The sequence below is a fragment of the Ambystoma mexicanum genome, chromosome 2p, assembly GCF_040938575.1.
Source record: "Ambystoma mexicanum isolate Mex_15411 chromosome 2p, UKY_AmexF1_1, whole genome shotgun sequence".
NCBI classification, from domain to species: Eukaryota; Metazoa; Chordata; class Amphibia; order Caudata; family Ambystomatidae; genus Ambystoma; species Ambystoma mexicanum.
In genome coordinates this window covers 1,418,131,045-1,418,152,987 of record NC_090923.1, presented here as the reverse complement: position 1 = coordinate 1,418,152,987, position 21,943 = coordinate 1,418,131,045, and the positions used below count along the sequence as shown (strand labels likewise).

At 45.2% G+C, this 21,943-nt stretch overlaps 1 protein-coding gene across 1 annotated transcript in view; it reads right to left on the bottom strand.

The window, feature by feature from the left end:
* LOC138567897 (SCO-spondin-like) overlaps window positions 1-21,943 on the bottom strand; it is a 1,036,222-nt gene that overhangs the window by 747,431 nt on the left and 266,848 nt on the right. The window contains exon 23 of the mRNA XM_069646396.1: window positions 19,585-19,712. Within this exon, the coding sequence (XP_069502497.1) occupies window positions 19,585-19,712 (128 nt within the window). The remainder of the gene's footprint in view (window positions 1-19,584; window positions 19,713-21,943) is intronic.

Genomic DNA, 21,943 nt, shown 5'->3' with positions numbered 1-21,943 from the left:
GCAGCCTTCACCAATAGGACAACAGCACTGATGTGTGCCTACATAATACTGGCAGCAGGTCTAGAGAACAGGTGTAAACACACACACCAGGGATGTTTTATTAAGGATAAACATTTTGCGGATTGGCACAAGTAAAATAATTGTCAATGTTGGAAAGGTGTGTGGAAACATTAGGGAATATGTAGAAAGGTTAGCAAAAAATAATGCAAAGAAAACATAATGGAATGTTGAAGGACTTAGTAAAGAAATCAGTGAGTAGAATGTCAGGTACCAGTAGGAGAACTTTGGCGACCATGGAATGGAAATTTAATAATAGTATTAGAAAATGTGAACGTTGGATGAAGAGCAACAGGGATTGTAAATTAAGTAATACAAGGTACTGGAAACCCTGTGTGGGTGAAAAATAGGGGTGATCAGAAGAGCATTACTTACATCTTCTGGAAAGTGACAAGTGGATAAAGACAGTGGTGACTGAAGAAAATGGAAACTAGAAAACACTCTTCTCAACATTTGAATATTGTCGAACATAAAGGGGGCAGTAAGAGGTCACTGCAATATGTTGAGGGGAGTAACAAGAAGAAATGGAGGATGTGGATGGCTGCAAAGACATTAGAGGGGTGGATTGTGGGGTTAATGATAGCCCTAGATTGATATGAACAGAAAGGCCAGCTTAGGCCTCTAAGGTGAAATACATTGTTCTTATGGAAAAGGCACATTGTGAGCTGACAGACGAAAAGGCAACCGTCAATATAAGCTGCCACATTAAGCAAAAGCAACGGAAAGACACTGATTCAAAAGGGCCTTGCATGGACATTTTGCAGTCGGAAATAGAAATATTGAGAACAATGTTCCTTTGCCAAAAATAAACAGATCATGATGATAAACTAAACAGTGATGGTGATATGCAAACATGTTAAAAAAAAAATGTAAAAAATAGGAAGGCCGAACATTTGGATTCCAAGATGGCGCCCGAGCCAGGCCGACGTGCGTGAGCGGAGCTCTGTCCCCCAGCTCGGGCCGCAGCAATAGAGAAATATAAAAAAGCGACATTTGGTCCTCCAGAGCATGGCTCCATTGGAGAAATACTGAAGGAGGTGAAAACCGAGGCGGAAGATCTAACGCAACGACAACAAAGAAAAAGGAGGCCCACGAGACTCCGGAGCAGAAGAGCAGCCTCGAGGCTCACTTTACACAGGGTCCACCGGCGGTTCGAGCAGCGAAGGCGTCACAGAGCAGGAGCAGAGAACCACCCGGTGGCTGAGACAGCATAGAAGACCCACAGTGGAAGCGGAGACACAGAGGCCAACACCTGGGATCCAGGCGGGCACCACTGCAGATGCAGATCGGGAAGAGGAGTTGCACCCGAAGCGGAAGAGCGAGTGGAAGGACCTCCAGAGCCCCAGACGGATCACCTAGCAGACCAGTGTGGGACTGCAACAAGAAGAGAACGCAGTCTACAAACCTCCGGACCGTGGATCAGCTGGGTGGAGGCGGACCCCCCCGACCATCGACGGGAGAGGACCAGAGCAACGGTCTGGGCAGAGAGGGAGCGGACACCGTGGCGCGGATACCAGGCGCTGGAGGGGAGACCAGCAACGCGACCCAAGGCAGGCACTTCAGGGGGAAAGAACCCGAACAAAGCAACGGAACGGACGGTAAGCCACAGGGACGGTGGGGAAATTAATACCACGGCAACAGACAAACACCCCCTCTCCCCACCTCGCCAGCAACAAGAAGGGGCCCAGGGCCAAGGGATTAGGCTAAAGAAGACCCACACACAAAGGGGACTCAATCAATGCCACAGGGCACCACAGAGAAAGGTATAAAGCAGGCTCCAGGGGCAAAAGGGGGAAATAAATAAATAAATAAATAAATAACACCACACCTAATAAGTACATCAGAGAAGGCAGCCCAAAGGCAAGGTGCAACACACCAGAGAAACAACAACGGAAACAGGGCGACGGACAAGTCCCAAGCCCATCAAAGCAAAGAATAAGACAGACTCCGGCCAAGAAACCCCAATCAAGCAGACACCTGGTGGTGAACTCAGACACACCTCAAAGGCCACCACGGTGGAACAGAAAAGGAGGAAGAGAAAAGGGAGATAGATGCATGTCAAAACCCAGGAACCGTCAAGCGCAACAGGCTACACAATCCCTCAACAGTAAGGCCAAACAAGACCAGGACCTGATCCAACTCTGGGGAACAGACAAAGGTGCGACTCCAAAAGCAAATACGCAAAAAGACAAGGGGAAGACCATAAAGAATTTCAGGACCAATTCATATCCTCAATGCACACACAGTTTGAGAACATGAAAGGAGAAATGAAACAAGCGGTCCAGGAACTAAAAACGGACATTGGGAACCTGTAAGAGCGAAAGGACAATTTAGAGAGAACGGTCCAAAACATAGATGAGGAAACATTACAATATGCAGAAGCACAAGAACGACTGTTGTCAAGACTGGCCCAAGAACTAGATACCCAATGTGAAGACAGGGCTGCCCACTATCCCCCCTCCTATACGCAATATTCCTCGAGCCACTGTTGGCAAAGATCAGAGTGGCATCCAACATTAAGGGCATTGAAATGAGGGGATGACACACAAAATGGCGGCATATGCGGATGACATGATGATGACCCTGACCGAACCGATAAAAACTCTACCACTCCTCATACAAGAAATAGAAAAATACGGATCCATATCAGGCCTGAAGATAAATAGGCAAAAGTCATCGGTAATGGTCCTGGCCAGAGACAAACAAGAAATACATAAAAAAAATGGAAGAACTACAACTATAAACTGCGGAAGAAGGGGTAAAATATCTAGGAGTCACGCTAACCAACACGATAAAAGACCTCTATGTAGAGAACTACACGTAACTTATACAGCAGGTGAAAAGAGACCTGGACAGATGGAACCCACTCTCAATAACATGGTGGGGCAGAATAACGGTCATAAAAAGGAAAATACTGCCCAAATTGCTGTACTACTTCCAAGCACTCCCCATTCGTATATCTGCTTCATTCTTCAAGACACTCACCAAAATAGTAACCAAATACATTTGGCAGAACAAAACCCTGAGACTCTCTAACCTAGCACTTACAGCACAAAAGTCAGAAAGAGGCATGGCACTCCCTCATTTTCGGAAGTATTATGAGAAAGCCCAGATGTGGGTCTTGAAGGAATGGATCCCGAACATATCAGAAAAAATATGGGAGGCACAGGACAGAGCGGTGGCAAGAACAAGTATGCGCCACCTACTCTGGATCAAACCCGAGTACAGGCATCAGAATGTCTGAATAAGCGAGATCATGAGCACAACCTTGGAAATATGGGATAGAGCAACCAAGAAAGAAATGCTGACAAAAGATCCAGCCCCCTTCATGCCAATACTCGAGAACCCGGAATTCCAACCGGGCACGGAAAAAGGAGCTTTTCAGAAATGGCGGGAAGCAGACTGTACAAAAGTGGGAGACATGTATGATGCCAACAGATCAGAACCTACATAGAATGCCGAGATCTACTGGGCCTCACGGAAAAAGGACAGATTCCAATATGAACAACTCCATCACGGCGGCGTAAACAGCGCCGACCCTTACCGCCTGATTCCGAGGTCCCTTAGCGCCATGGAGGTTTTAACACCTGCTTTTAGCAGGTGTTAAAATCCATGGCGCTAAGGGACCTTGATGTTAATTACGACACCGTAATTTACGGTGACGTAATTAACGCCTTCCCTACTCCCATTATGCCCTATGGGGCAAAAATGGGAATGGGGAAGGGTAAATGGGGATTGGGGACTTACCGCCCCGCCAACCTCGGAATGGGGCGGTAAGTCCGCCAACCACCATGGCGTAAACGTAGTTTACGCCATGGTGGTAAAGGTACGACCCAGGCGGTAATTTACCGCCTGGGTCGTAATGAGGCCCATTGTGACATGCAAAGTACAGCATTTTGGTCATTGGGGCTGACTTCGACCCTGAGATTCAAAGCTACCTTCCCCCATGACATGCTATGCTCTGCTGTCCCTCTGAAAGACCATTGTTTTGAAGCTCAAAGGGAGCGCTGTGTTCATGCATGACAGAACCATTTACTAGTGCTGGAAAAACAGAGGATCCTATTGAGTGCGTTAAACTTTGTAAAATCCCTCAAATTGAAGAAATTATGTGGACTATCGCTGGACGGGTGAGGGGGTGGCCTGTTATCAAGATTGTTATAGGTGGCCGGAGACCCATCTGGTCAGAGAGATAAAGGGGGTAATTCATGGATTATTTGCGCCGAAAAAACGGGATTTGTGCGCTATTCTGCCCGAAAATCCCTGTTTAACAAATGGGGATTTGCGGGCAGAAAGGCGCACAAATCCCATTTTTTTCAGCGCAAATAATCCATGAATTACCCCCAAAATCTCTTCAGCATCCATTAGCCCTAAGAGAACAAAGGCTAATACATGAACCCTAGGCTTAAGTGAGCATTGAGTGGCAGAGACTCGAGCAGATGCACAGAGCTTGTGGTCTGAAGGGAAATAAAAACTGAAAACTAGTATGCTGTTGATGGTCAGAATAAAATCTATGTATACATATGTGGCCTTAGGCTTACATTAGAAATGATGTTTTATCCAGTAACCTTTGAACTATGAAACTCACAAAAATAGGACACATGTCATTTTAAAGCTTGTCCCAAGCCTGTCATGTTGATGTCATTTGTATCTACATTCAGTTTTTGGGACTGAAGTTATGATCAAAAATGTGTGTGCAGCTTCCCCAAAAATGTTCTGAATCTGAAGGTTGGGGAGCTGGTGGCTTATTAAATTATATACCCGGGTAGACATTTTCACATTCATAACTGTTATAATTTTTGTGTAAGTTTCCTGCCAAAATAGGAGTCATCTTAAAGGGACTGGCATGAATCGACCAAGTCAAATATATAAATGTTGTACTCTTAATTGTAAATTGCCAAATGTTGCCATGTTGTGACTTTTTAGGTGAAAAGTTGAAAAATTTAAAATGACCACTCCAGTAGGTGTGTTCCCATCAATTCAACTTCATAATTCCAAGGGGCCTATCGGTAGAGGGCATGGCACCTTGGAGGAGGAGGGTACCATGAAGATCCAATGGAAATTCAGTGCTAATAAGTTAATACCTCCTGATCTCAATATTTTGGGTGGGGGTGTGGCTTATAGGGTAAAAACCCCTTGCTATATAGAGAAGGGGAGAGCTGCTTACAAATCTTGAAGGGGACTTGCCTATAATCCATCTGGGTGAATCCTGACACAGCTGCCTGACATTACCTGGTTAGGAAAGGACTGAAGATTGCTGCAGCATTATTTTAACTGGGAGACAGAAACGGGTAAAGCCTAAAAGCTGACTTGACCCAATGATTAAAGAGATCCAAATGAGGGATGGATGCTGGTGACTATCTTTGATTGAAGTGCCTGACCAGACTCCTATGCTTCCCCAAAAGAGAAGCCCTGCTGACTTTCCTGGGCACCAAAAACAGAGAAATCCAATGTAACTAGATTAAGCCACACGGAACCAAGTGTGTGGGGGATCTGCCTGCCTTGATATTTGACCTTAATAGTGGGTGGGGGCAAACTGTTTAGACCCTTATTATATATTAATAAATAATAATGTCATTAACTCCCACATCGATTGACACAGGGGGGAGCTCGGCAGAGTTATAAACCTCTGCCCTCTTTCCTAGTGGTAAGTTTTAATAATTTAAAGTTATTGGGTGCATCTTTTTTTCCTGTCAACCCCAGACTTCTTTAAAGAAAAGGAGTGTCCTTGTCCAAAAACGAAATTCCTACGTGGCTGTACATGAGTCATAGATAGGGCCAGCTGAACACAAATAATCAATGTGTTGTGGGTCATTTTGATTGGGGGAAGGAACTCCCATGTTAAGTGTGTTCTCCCAATATATTGTTAGAGGATGAAACAGCACTTGGGAATAAGGGGACAAAAACATTGTGAAATGTGTAGTGATTGATAAAAAACCATGCTAGGAAAATAGGATTGGTGACATGTTAAAGTAAGGAGGGTGGCTTTCGCATGCCAGACCTCGCGGCATACAAGGCGCCCTTCATGCTCTTCTCTCATCATTGGTTTGGCGGTGACACGGTGGTGAAGCAGATGTGACTTACCCCCAAACATGCAGCAGCTGGTCCCTATCCCCTCAGCCACACAAGAAAAGATTTGGCTTCCACCCAGTCCACGAGTCATGGGATACAAGGGGAGAATTTAGTGACTCTGTCTAGCCCTCCCTCATTTATTTTCTTAACCCACATGTATTTGTTCGCAATTTGTATTATTATATAGATGTTTTCACACCTAGGAGCAAAATGCCAAAAGTCAAGTGTCTACCTTTTGCTGAGTATGTGCCATGCCCATACAATCTCTTTGTGGGTTTCCACTGCTTATTTTACAGCATTCGGTAACTTTTGACCTTTTCTTCCTCCCTAGGTCCGTCCCTTATATTTGAGGGGTAATGAGGGTGACAGCTAATCAATCTACCACAAAACCCTCTGTAAAGCTAAGGGGAAAAGAGCTGTCTAATATTAACATTCCCAGGGACATACATGCAGGTTTGCCCAGAGGAAGCATTTCCTCTATAATTTACATTTTTCCAATAGTTTTTCACTTTATACGTCTCATATTAATCACTCATTAACGGCTTCCCTCAGAGATGTTCCCATACTTACAGTGGCGTCACTAAAAAGCAGTATTAGGGGTCGAGGGAACAAACCAGGGGACACAAATACAACAAGGTGGTGCGGGATGGTGGCACATCAAATAAGGGTCAACAGGTCAAACAGTTTTAAGTATACCTATATTCTACCCATCAGGTTAAAAAAAAGTGTAATTCGACATCTAGAGAGTAGCGTTAATGCAATAAAGGTTTTAGATCAAGTTACGATACATCCTAAATAGTTTATTTACTTTTTATATTTTTAAAGCGCTCGCACAGCCCACAGGCATAGTGGCGATGTTAAGGAAATTGTTTGTTGTTTTAGTTGCGTAATAGCTTTTTTTGTGTCTTAGTTGCATATTTATAACACACTTAAACACCCAGAGGTTGCTAAGCGCAGACCCAGGGATTGAACCTGTATTGCTTCGTGTCGTCTTGTTTTGAAGGCGGGCACGTTGCCGCTGAGCTATACTCCCTGTTAATACATGTTCAACCGTTGCAAAAACGCTCTTGCGCTCAGCAAGAGACTGCATTCTTTTTCCTCAAGCCGACATCACAGCTTCGAATAATGTGTGGTTAGAGGTGGTATTTAGCAAAAAAAAAGGCATCACTTCCAGCTCAGCTTTAAATAACAGTCAGTCAAAAATAGTCAGTTGACCAGAAGAGATATCCCTCATTCCTCAGTTTGAAATGATAGTCAAGGAGTGTCTATTTAGCAGATTAAATATCACTTACAGGGGCCAAGTGCAGGGGGAAAGGAGGCAACCTCTCTCTTTGTTCTTTAGCAATGGTCGCAGGAATCTCACTTTTTCCCCCCATAGAATTGTTTACAGTTTTCAGTTTATGGCCTTAGATCCTAGTGGCGGCTGGTGAATGTTTTAATTGTAGAGCCATAAATATTTCCCCCAAATATGCCAGTGTGGCAGAGCGTAACCAGGGATCCCAAACCAATCAAGAGGTGTTTGCACCCGGCCCAAGAGATTTTTTTAAATAATGGCTTAAAATGGTGCATTTTACAGCACACTTTTTTGAAAATTGGGTAAAATGTCAAACAGTTTGCAATTGATTTTGTAGGGTAACTCATGAAAAAATCCAAAAGATACAAGTAACTCATGATGCCTTTGCCCGCAATGTATATGTTATGTAATGTTATGTTATGTTAAAGGTACTTATACAGCGCACCGTCACCAACGGAATTGGTCCCCAGGCGCTCTGGCGGATCTGTAAACAAGAAGGAGGGCGGGTAGGATTAGTCGGTGGAGCGGGAGTAGGAGAGTGGGAGAGGTTGTGTGCTGTTGGCAGCTTCAGCTCGGTATACACTGAGTTCTGGGCTTTGGTGCAAGTATCGGATCGGGAAAGACCTTGTGTGCTGTAGGTGCTGTTAATGGGTTGTAGATGCGGTGTGGTAAAGTGTATGCAGATTGCTGGGAGAGAAATGGTTGTGTGAGTTTTATGTGGGTTCAGTATGAAGAGATTTGAAGGTTGGGTTAGTGGGGTCTGTATCATGATTCTGATACTTCTGGTTCTGCTTCAGCTGTATCCCTGTGGGTGGGATTGTTGCTGATTCCTTATGAGCCGTCTCGCTGTGGTGTGTGATGGTGCGGCGCAGATCCAGCTGTATCCTAGTGAGTATTTGTATGGAGTTATAGGTATGTCAGAACCTTTCCTTTGGGTGTGGAACTGATATACCGGATATACCAGTATAAACACATTTTCATACTAGCTGCACCCATATATTTCCATGCTGGCTGCACCAATACATGCCAGTATTCCCATGTAAGCACATATTAATGTTTGCTTTATGCATAATTTCAGTAATAAAACATATCCACGCTTGTTCTCCCAAAATATGGCAGTATCCCCACATAAGAGCATACTCCAGTTGGCTTTACCATTAAAAATACCCTGCCACAGTATGGAAATATGTCCAAACTGGCTGAATCAGAATGCCAGTCTAGCCATGTAATAACACTTAGCATGCTTGCTTTCTCAAGCATGCCCAATACAAAATAAGCCACAGTACGAATTGGCTAGACTGGCTGCATCAAAATGCCAGTTTAGCCACGTAATGCAACTTATCATGCTTACTTTATTAAAGATGCCCAATACAAAATATGCCACAGTAAGAAATGGCTAAACTGGCTGTTCCTAATTGCCAGTCTAGCCCTACAATAGCACTTATCATGCTTGCTTTATCAAAGATACCCAACAGAAAATGGCATACCACAATAAGAAATGGCTAGACTGGCTGCATTAAAATGCCAGTTTAGCTACATAATACAATTTATCATGCTTGCTTAATCAAAGATGCCCAATACAAAATAACATGCTACAGTAAGAACTAGCTGCATTAAAATCCCAGTCTAGCTACATAATAACACTTCTCATGCTTGCTTTATCAGAGATGTCCAGTAGAAAATGCCATGCTTGCACGCTGGGCCCCCAAGCCCCATCGCACACACCCACAATGTGATTATGTGTGCATGTGAGGTGCTGTGGGGCCTAAGGAACAGGCATGGTATTTATTACTAGGCATCTGTCATAGATGGCCAGTAAAACAAATAGCATGGCTGCTCTCATGGCCTCTCCAGCACCTCGCATGCAAAGCTGTTTTTAGCTGATGACTAACCATCCTAATGCCAAAATCAGCTCCAAATGCCAGTACAAATACACACACACGCACACATTCACACACCCATCACACGCAACATGCACTCGCTCATTCACATGCACACCCATCATCATACACACACTCAATACACACAGCACAAGAGGTTTAATGTAATTTTACCAACCGAAAAATAGAGAATGACATTTGAACAAAACATAAACAATGAAAACATATCCCAGCGAAACCCACTGTTTCCTCATGTTTAAAACTCCACTCCAAACCTTTCCCCATCTGATTTACCTTTCAAACAGAAACTGCATTTTCCTTTAACATCTCAAGCCAGCTAAGGAGTTCTCCCTCAGGTGCAAAAAGCAGGGAGTGCTCAGTGCTTACACTGGGCTGGCTCCTTGGCTCCTCCATAAAGGGCGAGTGTGCCCATTGGTCAGCACCCCCTCACCCATTGTAGAGAAGCTGCCACTGGTACACCATCAATGAATATATGCACAGGGTCAGTGTGGCTGGAGATGGAATACAATTGACTTTGAAGATGTGTACATGAACTGCACTGTTGTTAATGCAGTGATTTTTAACACATTAAGGGATACATTAACATGCACACAGTAGAAGGTTGCCAAGGTAGCTCAGCAGGTTGAGTGACTGTTGCTAAGATGGTATAGACTTAAAACTGGTTGTAAACCATATGACTTTTTCCAATTCCTTATAATAAAAAAAAAAGTGCTGGCAGGGCATGAATTGGGCCGGTAGCTTGTTTATATTCAGAGCCGGGGTGGGGAAGTGTCTTTTGTGTTTTTTGTAGACAATTGTAAGCGGCACATTTGGAAAATGTTAGTGTGCCCAGCAAGTGGGTAGCCTGCTTTTAACAGTGATGGCCCCCACCCCAGTGATATTCATGACCATTGATTCCTGTGGTGTCCGTTTTAGGACCGAAGAAAGAACACAGGCTGAAGAAACAGAGAACATGCAAACGTGCAAATAATGCCTGGCCGAAGGAGAATCTTTAAGACTCCTGGAAGGACTTCTTTGACTGAGGGGGGTAGGTCGCCAATTAGGGGTGGCAAAGCAGCAAATAGGGCGGTATTGACCCCCTTTGCTCCCCGCTACGGATACCTATGCATGCTTACAAGGGAACAAAAACACGTTGATATCAGAATGCACTATGTTCATTGACAGACTGAACAACAGAAGGAGAATTTGAGGTTCATTAAAGAAAATGGTCATTTATATTATTATGTTTTAAACATAGGTTTTTAAAATATATTTTGTATGCGTCCTTTGACTCAGCATATTGGTTTTTGATTGTACTGTTGTTCTATCTACAAACTAATTGTGTGAGAACATTGAATTATCAATTTTGCTCTGTAAAGTGATTGGTGGTTTACCAACGTGAAACCACTTTCAATTGAAAATTCCCACTGAGAAATTATTATAAAAGCCTTCAGAAACAATCACATTGGAATGAGCACACGTGTTATTTCTCATTTTTGTATAACCAAATACTGGGCAAGCTGTATACGGAGTGGTTCTGGCTGTATGTGGCTTTTCTGCTAACCGTCCTAGAGTGCCCGCCCCTTGGTCGATTAGAAGGCTCCCACCCACAGGTTGTAGGACTTCCATATACACTGTGGATTACCACAGGGCCAAATAGGTGGATTTTCACAAATGATAGAAAACCCATTGGAACATTTGGATGTTGGCAAGCCATTGGAGACGATGGGCCGGCAGAGGGCCTTCACCACTGTTACAAAGTGCAGAGATATCGCGAGACCCCGTCTCGCGGGATCTCGGCCGCGAGAAGCGGAAGCGGATCCCCGAAGCTTCCCGCGCGGCATACGATGGGAGCAGAGGCATGGAGCAAGACCAGCTCCCGTGTGCTCCTCCCCTGGACTGGCGATTGGGCCCTCACAAGGACTAAATGGACATTTCTCCACCTGAACACCATCAGGGCCTGTTGCCCCTTGTTGCCACAGAGTTACTTATGAATATTTACCAATGATGTATTAACCCAATAAAGAAACCTTCACTGCAGCCACGCGGCCTCCGGATCATTCATTTCAGTGATTATACAACACAAAGCTTGACGTTTCTCTCCCAGCATTCCACCTCAATGCATCCTTCGCCGATAGTCCACCAATACAATACTCACTACACGCTTCGCAGCACCTTCTATACGTGTTTCCTTTAGTTGCTAACCTGTTGTAACCCGTTTTTGTGATTTAACCATGTTATGATGGAATTAGAGCCCAGGTGGGAAGACCTTGAACAGCTGTTCTCCTCCCACACCCTCAACTTCATTTCTGGCCCATAACTCAGGTGTGGGTGACACATGTCACATCCACCCTCCCCTGGGCTGTAATGTCACACTGATAAAGAAAGCTGAAGTTACAACACTTGTCAGGAGAACACCTACATTGGAGGAGGGCATTTTTCATTGAATGGCCATGGAACAGCCATCCCAGTTCATGCTTAAGAAGGAGTAGGTAAGGGCTATTTGCACTGACAAGGGAACGGTGACAACCACATACAATAGAGGTCACGTGAGTCTGAGTTGTTTACAAAGAGTGAAGCGTAGAGGATGAAAGGGCACTCCAGTCCCTTTCAATATTCTGTCTATGTCGTTTTAATTGATACTGTACTTATAATGCGGGACACCACAATCTAAATTGCACCTGGGCACACAAGGCGGAGAATGGGCAGTGCTATAAATGAATACATGAGTTTAAACTGTGTTCCAGAGAGCACGGAAGCAGCAATCTGACAGATTGCACGCAGAAGGGAATTCCCAAGTCTTGGGCCCTGGCCAGTGAATCTTCGCTCACCTCTTGCATTAGATTTCACAGATGGCACCATCAACGAATGGGAAACGTACCAAAATGTCACCCTCATTTGTGCGCCCCCACAGTCACTGCGACTTTGGCGCCGCACAAATGAGAGTGACACCCATTGCTGTGCCCAAGCAGAGCGGGGGTCGCGCAGGTGTCCCCTGCGCACCTTGGGCGCAGTAACGGGAGTCGATGGTTGCAGGGATGTCCCTCGCTTATCATTTTGGTAAGCGGGGGACAAGAAAGTAAAAAAAGACATTAGTGAGAGGAACTGACGCCACAGGGATAGCAGAGTGTAGACGGCACACAGAAGTGTGCTGCTGTAACGATAAGTGGGGTGGGGTGGGTAGTAGTGGGGGGACGGGGATGCGGGCCATGGATGCAGGCAACCTTATCTATTTGATCACTGCACTGCGCCGTAACTGGCATCGACATTTTCATCAGCACGGTTACAGGCTGGCGCAGTGACCACATAGATTCAACAAATGTCGTGCTGCTGTCCTGACCATGCTGGCATTCTTTACCAATGGCAAAGTCTTCCAATATGGACTAAAGCCAATTGAATGGGCAAAGGCAAATGGCCATCCCTTGGGAAGGGAGAGTCTTTGTGACCAGATGTGTCTAGTGCAGGTTCCCCAGAGAGCCAATGCTACACTGATCTGCAAAAGGAAGCTACAGGTGCAGCCCTGCATTCTCCCACAAAGAAAGAGCTGAACACAGAAGCTCCACTCAGCTACTACCAGAGGGCAGAAGGTTGCACAGGAGCTGACCCTGAAAAGCAGCTAACACCAAACTACTCAACATAAAGAAACGGCAGCCATTCTGAACAAGACTGTCCAAGTGTGTTCATAAGGATTAAATTGCAAAATATAAAAAAAGATTACATTATAACAGGCAACTGCCGGGCCTGTACTTGTGGCAGTACTGTTAATGTGCAGTAAACTCAAAACGCACATTAAAATAAAGAGGAACACATGCAAGCAGTTAAGGCATTCATTTATATCAAATTCCATATCGAAAGGAAATCAAACCCATATCAAAAGGAGGCAGTGATAAGGACAACCAGGGGGTGTTCCCACCTGTCAAAATGTTGCATTGGAAAAAAGCCCCCCCCCCCTTAACTACTGATGTAATTGTGAATAAGAAGAGCCTCCCATAGGGTTATACACAATATGCCATAACTGTGAAGACAATACTATAAATACAAAGGACGCAGGTGTGGCACTTCTGAATAACAAGAATGTAAGGTTTCAAGAGTCCACACCCCTCAGAGTCCAAAGCTCAAAGGGTCCGGGGATCAGTAAGTCCAGATGTCAACATGCCCATAGTTCAAAGGGGCCAGAGATCAAGGTGTCCTCAGTTCAATGGGTCCAGAGGTCAAAGGGTAACCCCACAAAGGTTCCGGATCAATACGTCTCACTGAAGAATCCAAGCCAGGTTGGAAAAACACAGAACTATGGAACTTCAGTACCCCAGAGAGCCAGACCTGCATAGTCTTGCAGGGCCAGAGGTAGTCAACTCTGGTGACGAATCAAAGCCTGTTTTGACCAGGGAGAACTATAGGACGGTATCCGTTCGCTTTACTGCGCAAAACCCACAGCAGGTGATTTTCCTGCACATTTTTCAACAATTTCTGCTGCAAAGAAAGGCTGTGGGTTTGAGTGAGGCAATATGATTTTGGGAGAGGTAGGGGTAGGTCTGGGATTAATTCATAGGGATTCCACCCACATTTTGCAGGAAATTAATTGCTAGACTAAGTGCAGTACAAAAGCCCACCGTAAAGAATTGTGTGATAAAAACACTTGGAACCCTCGAGGACATCACTATTCCAGTACCTAGGTGCACGTGGCCTTGCAGGGTCAAATGCAGACAACTGACCATCTGACATCACTGGCCTAGGGATCTAAGTCTGTGTGGCTTAGCCGGTGTCCAGTGACGGGGTTGTCCACGGATGATCGCAGTCTTCCTCCAGGTCAGGCGAGGCTCCAACCATGTGCAAGATGTTGTTCCAGTGTCCAGGCAAAAGAAAGAGACAAGGAGACGAGTCTTGGTTGAACCCCGATGCAAAGTGCTCAAGCCGGGGGCAAGTATTGTTTCTTATAAACAGCTTGGTGGCGAACAGGTGGCAGTGGTTTCCAAACCCTTATGCAAATGAGGACTTGTCATATCTCTGACATGGATCCTCTTTTTGGACCATTGTATATGTGCAGCTTGACACAGCTTGAGAACACTGAGGGGGCTAGCAAAGGGCTTAGCCTTCTGACTGTCTGAGACTTGGTGGTTTCCTGGTCAGAGGCCACCTCGGGGGGCAAAGGACCCCTAATCGCCAAGGAGGGGGAGCTTCAACACGTGACCCTGACATGTCCCCATCAATGTAATAAACTAGGTAAAGCCTTGGCTAGTAAAACTATCAATCTCATATTTTGCAAATCTAAAAACCAAACATGAGAATTGGGAACCCAGAACAAGACACAGAGCAACCTGTAATGTAGAACCTATACCCAAATACAATTAGCAAAAATGCAGTATAAAAAAGGATAAGCCATGTTGAAGTCAACAAGTAGGAAAATGAACCCGCCTAGCTGCGGAAGGCACAGCCCGGGGAAAGAGCCATATGAGTTACAGTCGCCACCATGTGAGCTTGCAAGCCAATATGTAGAAGACCCTAATCCCTAAAAGAAGAGGGAACACTGAGAAGGACAGAAATAGTGAATACTATTTGAAATCACTGCATTGCAACCTAAACTATGCAGGGCCCTGTTCCCCTTCTCAAGCCTAACCGAAAAAAAGATGCAATACGAAGACCGATCCATCATCACCCACAAAACACAAAGCAGACTTGAGTCCTTTCTGCAAGAACGATCTCCCTGAAAGCCACAAGGTCCAGAATGCTAGCAAAATATAACTAAGTAAGGCTGCGTGAAAAGACAGGATTACTCCACAAGGGTGAGCCAAGTAGAAGGCAGAATTTCAAGAACTGAAGACCAAACACAAGGGACTGGTCATTGCACTGATATCTCTTAGGCTTGACTGCAGAGAAAATGGATTTCGAGGAGAGGGATTTGAGAGAAAATAATGTTCGAATATTTGTCATACCATAAAAGTATGTATCAGGACTAACCTCTGAAGGTGCGGATTTATTCTGTTAGTGACCATCGGGATGGGCCTTTGTACTTGTAGATGTCTTTGGGGAGAGAGGAGATAGGGTATATTTCTGTAGAGGGACAGCCTATCCAAGGACGACATTTCACCAAAATGCCAGGGGTAGCGGAAGTGACACCATATGGCCCTTGACCTCTGATGACATCACATGAGGTGATGTAGTTTGACCCCTGCAGCCAAGTGACATCACAGGAAGTGATGGCACATGGCCTTTCACTCCTTGACAAAACATGCTGTGTCATCACATAGCATTGTTTCTCAGTACACTAAGAAAAATATGGTTATGATATGACAGTAATATGATATACGTGTCATCACCATATGTAGCGTTAATATCAGTGTGTACATCCCATATAACCAAGATCTTTTAGTTGTGGGACCACAAAATGGGCTGGTACCATGTTCCCCTGCCCAATGGCCCTTGACAAATACCCACTGGCTACTGCTTGCAGCCAGTTAAACAAAAGAAAAAAAACATGTTTTTGTTTGCCCAGGGGTAGCAAGGGAGACAGCAAGGATAGCAGGGGAGACTGCAGGGGTCGCACCTGCGACCCCTCGTCACCCCCAAATGACATCCCTGAGCCTATCCCCTGGGATGTAACAGGTAACTGGAAGTCCACCACGCATAAGATGTGCCCAAGGGGGAAATCCCTCTGGGGAAGAAAACCCCCTCTACAGTAGATGACAGGACACAGTGTAAATATGAACTAGGCTGGAAGAGTAGGGGAACTGAAGATAGTTTCAAGAGGACTGCAAAGCCTTGCCATAGGCTAGAAAGCAGGGGAATGGCAGGAGAGGAGCCAGAGAAGAACGAGGGGGGATTTTAGGAGTAGGCAGGCAGGAAACAAAGAGAAGGAGGGCTACGGATACGAGGATAAACTTACTTCAGGGCAGCATCAATCAACAAAGGGAGAAATGTTGCGAACCACGGTACTGTCCTGATTGGAGCCTAAGGTGTGTGTGCCGTAGCAGTCGTGCGGTGGCCATCTTGAAAATAGACTAGACTGTTAACAGCATCTTTGTAAAAATGCGTAATGGGCTGCCAACGTCCCTAGATTTTGGGAATTCATGACAGTCTGAACAACAAACTAAGTCTCCTTCCTGAAGGTCTAGATACCAAATACGTCGGAATATGGATTTTTGACAAACATTACAACTTTGATTGCTCATTGGATTAGAATGAAAACCACAGACTATGAGAAATTCATTATCTGATTCTTGAGACATGAACACACCAGATGATTCCTGCAAGAGGCAAAGTAACAATCCAGTTGTTACAGAACAGTCAAAAAACATGAATCTCAGTAGACATCGCCAAGGACAGAATTGCAAAAAGCAAACCTTTGTTGCTCTGCCTGCTGGATCTAGGATGCATGATAGTCAACAAAACAAGAGAATCTGATGGTCAGTGTGACAAAGCACTTTTTTTCAGCAAGCAGATGACACCAGCCCTTGAAAGCTCCACTGCCAATGTGAACTTTCCTAAATAAAGATGGCACTGAGGGAGATGGCTTCTGCAATGTATTTCATCATACCCAGTACAAATTCCGAAGGAAATGACGAAAGAAAGAGGACATAAAAGACGAAGTGGTAAGGGATGGGAGAAACGGAAACGAGTGCAGACCAGAGATCACCAGCAGTGCTCTATATAGGCAAGGCACATGGAGGAGAATACTAACCACTGAACTGACAGCTCAAGACATGCTTAAAACACAAATGACCATGAGGTGCTATTCACAGACTTACGGGATTGATCCTTCCTCCTAAAAACCTGAGAAAGAGAGAGAGGGTTCCTGGACCAGACATAGATGTGGCTTAAGTGACACAGCCACACAGTATGTGTAATGGAAACAGTGTATCGAGCACACACCGCGCGGCCCCTTATTGTTAGATGTTAAGTGTTTGCTTGTTTTTGGTTTTGAATATTAGATTGTGCATCTGCTCTTTTTGAACTACTAATATGAAGCCTTTGGCAATGTAAGGGCCATAGCCTGCACTTCATGAATTCAAATAAAACCAAACACAACGTGTGCCATTGGGTAAAACTGTGTAGAATCCACATAGCTGTATGTGTCCCAGTCAAGAGCATGATTGCTTGTTATTTGCGAAGAGTGGGACTTCTCTGTTTTTCAAAAATCTATAAAAAAGATTATTTAATAAAATGAATAGTTATACTTGCACTTGTATTTATTGAAAGCTGGGGTGCCTAGAACTGAAAATAAATGACTTGCATAGGATAACTTACAGAAGTTGGAGGTGGTCCCTAGGTAGAGGGCCTTTACCAGTGTCAATATTTGTGTGGGTGAAGGAGATCAAATGGTGAAGAGGTAGTGTAAAAGAACATGAAGAAGGGACATATACTAGTGGACAAGACACTAATACAATAACATTTAGGGCCTAGTGCCATTATTAAAAACAGCACACATTACATTTGCATTTCCAGTAGAGGCAGCTGGGCAGTTAGTTGAGAAGGGGTAGCATGAGAGTTTTGGATGCTCCTGGCCTCTCTAGCAGGCGGAGCTTGGACCTGGTCTTGAAGAATTCCACTGATGGGATGAATTTCATGGTCAGGCGCGCCTTCCGGCAAAGTTGGGCAAGAAGGGAGCTGGTGTGAATGGGAGAGGAGGCATGGGTGGTCAGGTGTGCCTTCCGGCAACGCTTGGCAAGAAGGGAGATGGTGTGAATGGGAGAGGAGGCATGGGTGATCAAGGTACAAAACGATAGTTGAAGGTCAGCAAGGTAATGGAGCAAGGGCAAGGGTAGATTTGATTATTATGAGTAGGAACTTGAAGAGGAAGCAATTTGGCACGGAGAGCCATTTGGTTTTTTCATGGTAGGTTGAGTTCAGGTGGGATATGGATAGGCTAAAGCAGGTTCAAACTGTGCGATGCAGTGGTAGATGGCAGCAGGGCAGTGGTTATGTGTTCAGGGATATCTGGACTGAAGGAGGGTTAATAGAAAAAGATCTGGTTATCAACAAGGAGGTGATAATGAAAGCTAAAGGAAGAGATGATTTTCTCTGAAGACTAGATGGAAAGGGTGAAGCAGAATGGGCCCAGGGGTGATACTCATATGGCAGTCACAGCAGCGGTGTGAGGGCAGGTGTTGGAGTTTCATGAGATAACAAGCTGTGATCAGAAGGATAGACCATTTAGTTGAGTGCAGTGTCCTTGAAGACAAGGGAGGGACGAGTTTGAAGAAGGGAGGAGTAGTCCACATTGTCGAAGGATAAGGGCAGAGCAAATAGCAACGAGAGATTGTGAATGAGTAGAGCTGGGGGTTGGGAGAGATGTGCAGGGATATGAATCTTAGGGACCTCAAGAGGAGGTGTTTAAATCATCAGATAGGTGGGGTGCAGTTGGAGTAGAGCTTAATGCACTTGGTCCCATTGGGGGCAACACAGGAGTTGCCCTAAATCCTATTCTTGTATACTGGGATTCAGCAGTCAGTAGCGGTTGGTAATAAACCAGTAGTGACCAAGAGTTCCAAACTGTAGAGAGTAGGCCAGCAACGAGCAACCCTTATTTGAAGTAGCCTGTGGCAACTAACAGTTAAATGTCCTTTCTCTGCCCAGCTCGCTCAGGCGCCCCACTTTTATTTGAGGCTGGTTTATTTATTTATTTATTTATTTGGACATTGGTATAGTGTACCTAACCCAGAGGCATCTGGGTGCTGACGTGTCTATTGTACGCTGGTGCTTTTGTCCTGGTATCTCATTGCAGAAGCTTTGCACTGGTGCATGTGGAAATTTGCATGGTAATAACACTTGGGCAAAAACTCCCGCTTGCCCAAGTGTGAATACCACGCCTTATTAACAGTAGGGCAAACATTGCCATGGTGCAAGAAAGTCATTGAAAGAATACCTTGAGAGGTAACTGAACACAACACGTGACTGCTGCCTGAAGACTCATAGGAAAATGCAGATACAACCGAAATCAAGCGGGTGAGCAGGACAATGGTGAGAGAGACATTATTCTAAATAAATGACACCCAGTTGACATCCAATGTGACTCATATGCTGCCTGCTGGAGCCCACTGTAACATGAGGAGAGGCTTTGCCAGTCTGTGTAACCACACTTATTTGGCTACATGCAAACATAAATAAACAGAAAGTAAAAGATGACAGGAATTTGTAGACTGTTTTCTTCAGTATTCCTGCTTGGTCCCATGCACTTCATCTTTAAGAAATAAGGGCAACTGTGTTAAGTAGTTGGGTATTATTTTTTTTTTCTGAATTATGTGATTGTTAATTTGAAACCGAGAACAATAAAGGTAAACTGGTACCTACCCACAGGCATCGAAGACACACCAGTCATAAAACTGCTGGCAAGGCACCTCCTGATGGCACGGCGCGAAGAGAGATTGCATGATGACGCTGCATCGCTTGCGGGCCCACGTCACACGGTGGGAGTTCTCCTACACATAACAACAAGCCATAGATAAAGAGTGACAATGCAGACATGGAAGACAGGACTAACCATGCCGAAGCTTCATGCAAATCATATCTCATTGTCCAACAATGTCCCTCGGCAACTGCCTGGCCACAACATTCTAGAACCGATTTAATCTGTTTGCAGTTAGCCTATTTCATCCACTAAACAAAATGTTTTCAGCTTCCAAAGCAGCCTAGTTTGGCCACAAAATGGCTCCAGTGAAATGTTGCCCACGATCATGGCTACCAAGTGGCCCCATGCAATGGCCGACGCTTGAGCCAGGCCTGGCTTTTCACTGTGATTGTTGGGACTTGCCCTTTCGTTTACCCCAGTAGGGCGATGTGCCTACACCTACCAGCACGCAAAATAAAAAGCTCGGTCTGGCTCTAAGTGTCACACTTGCCGGATATGTCCACAAAGGACGTAAGTCATCATGAGTTTGCCAGTATCCTGGTGGTAACATCGCCAGGATACCGGCAAACTGTAATACCGTTACCGGCACATGGTCCCGTGGTATTACCGCTGGTTTGCGCGTGCCGGTGACAGTAGTAAATCAGCATTCCATGGAGTCCCATTGGTGGGATTTGCCGCCACCGGTAATACCAGTGCCGCAAATACCAGCAATTTCTGCTGGTGAGGCACCTGACTTACCGCCAGCTCTTACCTGGTGGTAACTCTGGTGCCCCACCAGCAAACTTGTACTTTGCTGGTGCAGTAACGTGCCGGTAAACAGAATTACCAGCACATTATTATCGTGGAACAACATATCTCACGGCCAAACAAGTCCATCACTATAAAGCTGCGCAGGCGGCGCCGTTTTAGGTTTGGCCTAAAATTCCCCCAGCAACCTCTGGGGGAGGCACACACTTCTTCACACTTCCCATATGCCTTAACTGACAGCATAACTTTACAATTTCTGTACACTAAAAGCCCGCGCAAAAACAGCTCCATATTAAAGTTCATCCTATCAGCCACTAGATGGCAGTGTCTGATGCTGTTGTTGACAGAGGACCAACCGGCAACCTCAACTTACCATTTCTACCACGAGATATCCTGGTAATTCCAGGATATCATGGACAGCGGCGGAACGGTAAGTTCCAATTCCCATGGAGTTGCGTAGGACTACATTGGGAATGGAAACACTAAAGCACCGGCCCTACGGTCAGACTCGGAGTGAGCCGGTCCGGAAAAGATGCCGGTAACGTTGTTAATGGCACCTTATTTCCAGAACAGCTCACTTGTAATGAAGCCGTAGCTCATTAACTACCTATTTTTTTTCTGTAAGTGTAACAGCTTGCGTGACTAATGCAAAACTAAAGAGAGACGTAAGGAAGGTTTTGCAGGACTCATCCCCACTGGCAATGCAATGGACAATCTTCTAAACCTCTGGAATTTTAGTCTGCCAGGCTATTCTAGTAGCCAAAGACCATTTACAAAGCAGGCTTGGCCACATCCCAAAAGGGGGCGTCCGACTCGGACTAGTGGAACACCAGTCCACATTACTTCTCGACAAGACCACAACCACGTCTACATGTTTTGCCCTCATTAGGCAGCATCAGTGAGATGGATCTTGACCCAAGACTCCGGGCAGTGATCGAAGTGAGTAGGAACGGTTGGGGATGGTTTTCCACTACTTTTATTTTCTTCTGTTTAGCATTCCTCTGCTTTTAACGACCATATTCACCATTCTATACAGAGGATGTGTCCATTTGTGTCCCTGTGCAAGTGTGAAGTTGTAATAGGAGCCTTAGTTGCTAGTCATTTAGACTATTGCAAAGCCCGGGCCGCAACACCTTGTCACATGTTGCACTATGCTTCCACCTACCCTCTCCTGCCGAGACCACAGTGCCACTACTTTTTTCGATACACTTCCACCACTGGTTCTGGGGCGTGCCAGTGTCGAGGTATCATGGCCAAGCAGTTCAGCCTAATCTGCTCCCATTGGTGATAGGACCAGGACTCATTTGCATCTGACTGTTCTTGTTCCCGTCTGTAATCACGCAGACTGATTCAGAAATGATGGCATGGAAGCTGCGCGCAGCAATATCAATGGTTAAGATTGGTTCAGAACTTTCCATTCACCACTTGTTGGTATCAGGCGGCGGCTTGAGCAGTGACCATCTGTGTACTTAGCAAAGCACTTTGCACAGCCGCTATGTTTGTGCTTAGCAAAGCATATATTTGCTCTTGCTGCGTGTGTCAAAGTTAAGATTC